Raw genomic sequence first — 6686 nt, 5'->3', positions numbered from 1 at the left:
CCTTGATCAGCAGATTATCAGTAAGAAGAAGAAAGACAGAACAACATCAGAGCACTCAGCATCCCAGGAAAAATCATTCTTTCTTACTTAATTTCATATTTTTTTCCCAGCACAGTACTACATCCCCAAACCAGGAAGGTAGGACTGTGTTTCACACAGCTTCTCAAGAAACACTGGTAACAAGTCATGCAAGAGGCCTTCAGGAAGCAAGGCATACTTGCAAATGACATAGAAGGATCTGCCATGACAGGTGACCATCTAGAAACAGAATTCAGAAGTATTTTTAGGAAGGTTTGGTTCAGTTCAGCAGAATGCTCTCCCACTCTAGAAAAGTAGACCACTTTTGCACAAAGATATCACAAGTATTTCAGTGGGCTGAAATCCAGGTCTTCCTACAGAAATGGATCAGAGAAGGCTTAGCAAACAGTGGTGAAACCATCTTTTATGAGTTAGCTTTTAGGTTTTTATTTGGTGGCACAAAGCATGGGGTTAAATACAGCGTAGTCAGACTCAAGGATCTGGATTTCAGCCATGCATTAGCTGTGCATTCTCAATTCATCCCTTCACTTATCATCATCATCAAATCCCTGTGCTATTTGTAGAGGCTCAGTGTCAGCCTTTGTTGCAGTGGGACCTGTCGAGAAGAAAGGAAAGATCTTCATTTCCTGGCTGTGGCTACTAATAAAGGAAAAAGTGTACAAAGCATTTTTCTGGTGAACATTGTAAAATGACAGCTTCTTGGCTAAAATATCCAAGAAGATCCCAATCTTTCGTGGTCTACCAGTCACAGTCAAATGGGTCCAAGGATCCGTGTAAGCCCAATAGTCTCGCCCATCTGCCAGCCCTATGACCCAGAAGCCATTCTGAGGAGACAGAACCACTGTCCCTTTGCGTTTCACAGTCTCCTGGGCAACACCCAAGATCCAGTTTCTCCTCTTTCCAACATCCACTTCCCAGTAGAGTCTCCCAGATGCATAAGCTTCTTTTGCCAACACAAAAGTGTGGGAATCAAATCTCTCGTTCTTGCTGGGCACCCTTCTGATTTCACCAGTATCAGTCACACTCTTCCCATCTTCTGACACTCGCAGCCTCGGATGAGCCGTGTCAGCATCAAGGGTGACATCAACTGCAATAAGCAAGTCATTTGTTAAGTAGTAAAGGGCAACAAGGTTACTGCTTTGAAACTTTCTAATTGTTGATCTTTTGCATTTATTATTTCCCTTCCGTGCCTTGATCTCCACTCTGATGGGCCTTAGGAAGTTCTTTGACCAGGCTCCCTCCAGCTTCTGCCATCCCAGATCTCCTATCTCCCTCTATGTCCCATCTATGGCACACTGAGAGAGAGGTTAATATTCAGCAAATTTAACACTCATAGAAACACTTCCCTGAAAATGGCCTGTAGCTTCAAAGAGGAATGTAAGGAGATGATAAGCCTTTGCCTTAATCACGGAAACTGTATAAAGGTGACGAGAGGATATGAGGCATGTTTATGCACAGAACTTGTCTTTGAGTAAAACTAGGATCACAAAATCCTCTTGTATGAGAATGGGGAGAAATTCCATTGGTCAAGACTGGCACATACACTATGTTAGTACACACTTGGCAGTAGAAAAGCTTGAGCTAAACACCCTGAAATGAGCTTCTCCTTCTTTCAAAGTTCAACCCAGTTTCTTCCAGAGAAGAAATAATGTTGTCTTACATTCCAAAAGCAGTAAACAAAGGCCTTGCAGAGATTCCAGGACAGCAAATGAAAAACAGAGATTCAGAAACAAATTTTGCTGATTTTTTTTTCTGTTAGTTTCAGAAATGTTACCTGAGAATGGCAAAAAAATTAAAGAACTGCATCAAAGATCCAAATAGTGGAATTCAACAGGTTTTGTTTTCTTTTCTTACCTTTGTACCGTTGTGCATGCAGCAATTCTGTGGAAAACAAGAAAAGAATGCAAAGGGTGTCTTTCAGGAGACCAAGTGTCCAATGACCTAAATAACAGCCTATGCTGTTGGTAGAAGAACATGTTCTTCTACAGTAGTGTCTTTTCTACAGGTCAGAAAGATAATCAGAATGCCATATAACTTTCCATGGTAAAGAAAAAAAATCAAGCGAGGAAACAACAACTGTTTACGTATAAGTCAGCCATAGATAATCAGGAAGTCCACAGTTTCTGTATAGTGGAGTCCTGCAGCACCAAAAAAAAAAGGTGAAAGACAGTCTACAAGTGGCTAAGGGGCACTTTGGCAAAGCTGAAGCTAAAGAACACCAGCTGGAACAGAGAGACCGGGGTACTGGCAGGCACCTGGAATAGCCCTCCTCATGATCTCCAAAGACTGTATCACCACACAGAAAGCTTGTGGAGAAGCTGAAAGACACTTCTTATTCCTTGGGCTCTGGGCAGTACAACATCAAGAGCCAACATTGGAAGAAACCCACTATCCTCCAGGCTGCTCACCATATCTCAGGGCAATGGCCCTGACTGGCACACACGGCCTGCAACATTGCTGCCTCTAAGACTATGACAGCCACATGCCTCTGCTAGCAGTTGAGATGCTGAAGGACACAGCAGCTCTCCTTGGCCAAACTGTTGCACATCAGAAGCTGCAGTAGCCCTAACACAGCACCACTAGACCTTCTTGCTGCCTCCCACTGGCAATTCAACCTGGCAGTTCCCTACAGCCCACAGTTTGGCATTCACTTTCCTTGGTGCTACTTCCTCTCCTGAGGTGCTGCTTTAAGCCTTGACTCAGCATCAAGATCATCGAGCTTTCACAAGGGAGCCCACTAAGCAACAGGGTCCCAAATGGTATAAGACCATCACAGCATCTGCTCTGATTGCATGCTGGGACAAAAAAGAGACCAGGAGTGCCCCGTCCCTGATACATTCCTCCCTCCACTTTAGTGACAGTTTTAATCTTTCCAAACACATGCAGTCAGGGTCAATGAAAAATAAAAAGAAAAGAAAAAAAACTAAGGATTCAAAAATTAAACATTAAGATTATGGGAGCAAAGAGCTTTCTCCAAGCGAGTATCTCCAGTTTCTGCCAGGAATTGCACTCCACCCAAAGGAAACGGGGCTGCTTGGTGGGCCAGGCTCTCTACCTCCAGATAACACTTCTCAGACTTCCCTCCACATTCCTTTCCCTCACTCTTGCTCTTCCATCAAAGACTCCTCCACACAGGATCACTATACCGTGACCCAAAAACCTCCACATCAGCTGGCATGCTCGGCCTCCAGGCAGATGGCCACACTCACCATTCTCCTTCTTCAGGGACTCTGCAAAAAGAGAGTGGGAAGGGAAGACACATTGCTTAGTATCCCGTCCCACAGAAGGACTGGTGGGCGAGCATGGGAAGCCTTCAGCAAGCCACACTCGTCCTCCACCAGCAACTGCACCCAGCCATGGCTTCCCCATGCACAGAGGCATGGGGGCAGTGCTCTGCACACACTCACCCTTCTCAGCATCCCCCTGTGCTCTGCCTTGCGCCTGCAGCTCCTCTGCAAAAGACAGGTGGGGAGAAGGAAGAGACATGAGGTCTGTGCCAGGCAGGAGCTGCTGCCAGCAGGGGGAACAAGGGCTCCCTGCGCTCTGGGCAGTATAGCATCCGACCCTAATATTGGGAGAGCCCCAACCCACTCTCCTCTCTGCTGCTTCCCATACTCACCCTCTACCAGTCCCTGTACAGAGGCGGGACTACCCTGGGCACTGAGGCATGGGACCGGTATCCCCACTAAAACCTCTCTACACTTTCTTTATGTCTCACACCTGGAGTGCATCCTGGCTGCTCCCTTCTTCCCAGGGGACAGTGATCCCCTTCCCAGGTTTTGCTTTCCCTCACAGTCCCATGATTATAGCCTTGTCTCAGCTGCAATGCCATTGAGCTTTCACAAGGGAACCCACTCTGAATCAGTATCCCTGATGTTACAAGAACATCCCACCAGCCATGCCAAATGCACACTGGGGCACAGGAGATCCCAGGTGCCCAGGAGAGTCCCAGCCCTAGCACAGTCCTCATTCCACTATGGAGCTTGCTCCATGGGCATCCATGGACATTACACCCTGAACACACACACTTACCAATGTTCCTCTGAGTGTTCACTGAAATGAAAAAACAAACAAACAAAAAAGTACCTCCAAGCTCCCTACTTCCCAGGGAATGCTGTTCTCTTCCCTTGAGGTTCTTTTTTCACCAGTTGACCTGCTTCACCAGTTATTTAGGCAATAATTACAATCTATATTCTGAAGTCAACCCCTCTCTGATCTGCTATCTCCTGTCAGAAATTCCTACCATCCTTGCTGAATTCATGCTGTAGCAGGAGAACAGCCTTGCCTTGTAGGTGAGGACAACCCTTCTGTAGTCACCTCTCCCAGTCAGAGCGCTCTCTTTGGTCCATCAATTATGCACATGTCCTATATACTCAGACTTATCAATCCACTTGTTCTATTCCATTCTCCCTGCTTTGGTCTATGGTGTCACACCCATCAGGACCATTTTTAACAAAGGACTAGATATTTTGTTGAAGGGAAGAAGGTCTGTGGGCAACTGTAAACTTGTCTTGCTTATAGTACCACCCCTGTTACACTGCCGTTGCCTCCTCTGAGGAACAGACTTGACTTTTACCTCTTAGAAAGGACCAGGAAGAGACAGGAGACAGTTCTTATTTCAATGCCAAAGCGACGCAGCCTTACAGCATATTGTAGCATAAAACATGCAGATCGTGACCTTTCCCCCCGCTCCTCCCCCAGAAAAGGACACTTTGTTGGGTGCGATGGTGCAGGGAGGACAGGGACCACAAATCCACACAAGGACTGATGGGTCACTCCTTATCCAATGGAAAAGAAGCAGAGCTGAGCCCAGGCTCTCTCACTTCGGCTCTTTCTCTGAGGCTTTCAGCCTCCTGTGGTAATTCCCTCTGTGAATTGTCCACCTTCCCATGGTCCAAGAGGACAGAAGTCAGAACAACATTAAACTTCCCTTGCATTGGCTTGAATGAATTGCACGCCAATGGAATGCAGAAAACACAGACACTATGATCCTGCCTGATGGGTCTTTTAGTTAAAATGGAGAGTAGGAGTTGCCCTACTCCATATCTCCAGGCAGGTTTTATGGGCTGCAGGAGAGAAGACCCTGTGTTGATGAGGAAGATGAGTAAGTGAAAGGGAGAAACAGTAGTGGGATGTTAAGGTCAATGTTCCTAGAGCCCCAGCAATGACATGGATCACTGAGAGCTCATCAAACACACTGCCTTCAAAGAAGAGGGAGAGAAGAAGGACCTTTACAACCTGCAGACACCACATCGGCATTGGAACTGTCTCAATGGCGAGGGTACTTGGGAACACTCTCTCCCAAAAAAGGACTGTATTTCTCTAGCACATTCTGAGAGACCCTAAGGGCATGCTTAATGGATGTTGTCTCTAAAGCATAATGTTGGCTTTTAGGGAGACAAAGGCCAGCTGGAAAATTACTATACTCACCTTGTTTTTTGTTGATCTCCATCTGGTTTTCCTTGGACCAGGACCTCTTTGCTGCCTCCAAATATTTGCTTATTCCGCTCTGCATCTCTGCTCTGAGGATCTCAAGGTCTTGCTTTCTAGATGCCTCAGTGTTCTGCAAAGATGTCATCAGAGATTGCATTTTTTCAGAGATTGCCTGGAGGGAAGTCTGGGTGTTGGCCTGTTCCTCCGGAGGTGGGGCTGCATGCTGTGAGGCTTCCAGTTGGCTCTGCAACTCAGCCAGCTTCTCACTCAGAATCCTCTCCACCTCCTCCCGCATGGAATCGAGCGCCCTCATGGTGTTCCTGTCCACGGTCCTTCCTGCAAAGGAAGAGAGGAGCCAGTGGGAAACTGATGCTGCTTCCTGGGAAGTGCGTCCTTATCTTTCTAAAAGGGGAGAGCACTTCCTCTTAGAAAAGTCAGAGAAAATGCGCTTCTGAATTCAGTGCCCAGGTGCACTTCTCAGTGTAGCACGAAAGGTTCCATTGCTGAGATGTTTTTTTCCAGGCAAGGGATACTGATTGTGTTGGGAGGAGGGAATCCACACAAGGTCTGAGAGGGCACTACTTAGCCACTGTAAGAGAAGTGGGGCTTACCAAAGGACTGAACACTAGTTCCCTCCCCTACCATCTCTTTCTAGGCCTTTCAGACCCTCACAGCAATTCCCCCCCCATAAGTGACGCCTTCCCCATAGTCCATGGGAAGTGGGCTCTGGATGGAGGAGGACAGACTGGAGAAGATCCTTCCACCTTCCAAGCCCTGGTTTGCATAGTTTGGATTCCAGAGGGATGGACAAGGAGGAGAGGCTCCGTGATCCTGCCTGAAGGCTTGTCAAAGTGCTGCTGCGTGGGATGGAGGGTAGGAATTGCTCCACTGCATCTCTCCAGGCAGGATTTGTGGTGCGTGGGAGAGATGACTCTTTGTTGATGAGCAATGGGAGCGAGAAAGAGAGGGACGGTATCGGAGCCTGGAGGTGGATGTTCCTAGAGGCCCATCTGGAATCCTGACCACTTGCATGCATCATAGATAGACTGTCAAGCCAAATCCCTTTAAAGGGGAGGGAGAGGAGGAACACCCTTACCACCAGCAGGCACTACCCTGTCATGGGGCTGTGTCAGTGGAGTGGGACACAAAACCTCTCCCTAAGAAAGGGCTGTCCTTCTCACTACCATGGAGGAAACTCCAGAGACTAGCTCGTA

General features: G+C 47.3%; 1 protein-coding gene across 1 annotated transcript in view; it reads right to left on the bottom strand.

The window, feature by feature from the left end:
* Positions 1 to 449: 449 nt before the first annotated feature.
* Positions 450 to 6686, bottom strand: part of LOC136788574 (centrosome-associated protein CEP250-like) — a 47631-nt gene continuing 41394 nt past the window's right edge. Inside the window, exons 25-29 of the mRNA XM_066987135.1 lie at positions 5470 to 5808; positions 3447 to 3491; positions 3249 to 3269; positions 1894 to 1920; positions 450 to 1126 (exon numbers count right to left, since the gene is read on the bottom strand). Of these exons, the coding sequence (XP_066843236.1) occupies positions 564 to 1126; positions 1894 to 1920; positions 3249 to 3269; positions 3447 to 3491; positions 5470 to 5808 (995 nt within the window). The 3' untranslated portion in view covers positions 450 to 563. The remainder of the gene's footprint in view (positions 1127 to 1893; positions 1921 to 3248; positions 3270 to 3446; positions 3492 to 5469; positions 5809 to 6686) is intronic.

Source organism: Anser cygnoides, chromosome W (assembly GCF_040182565.1).
Source record: "Anser cygnoides isolate HZ-2024a breed goose chromosome W, Taihu_goose_T2T_genome, whole genome shotgun sequence".
Lineage (NCBI taxonomy): Eukaryota > Metazoa > Chordata > Aves > Anseriformes > Anatidae > Anser > Anser cygnoides.
Note: the sequence above shows the minus strand (reverse complement) of the source record. Positions and strands in the feature narration are given on the sequence as shown.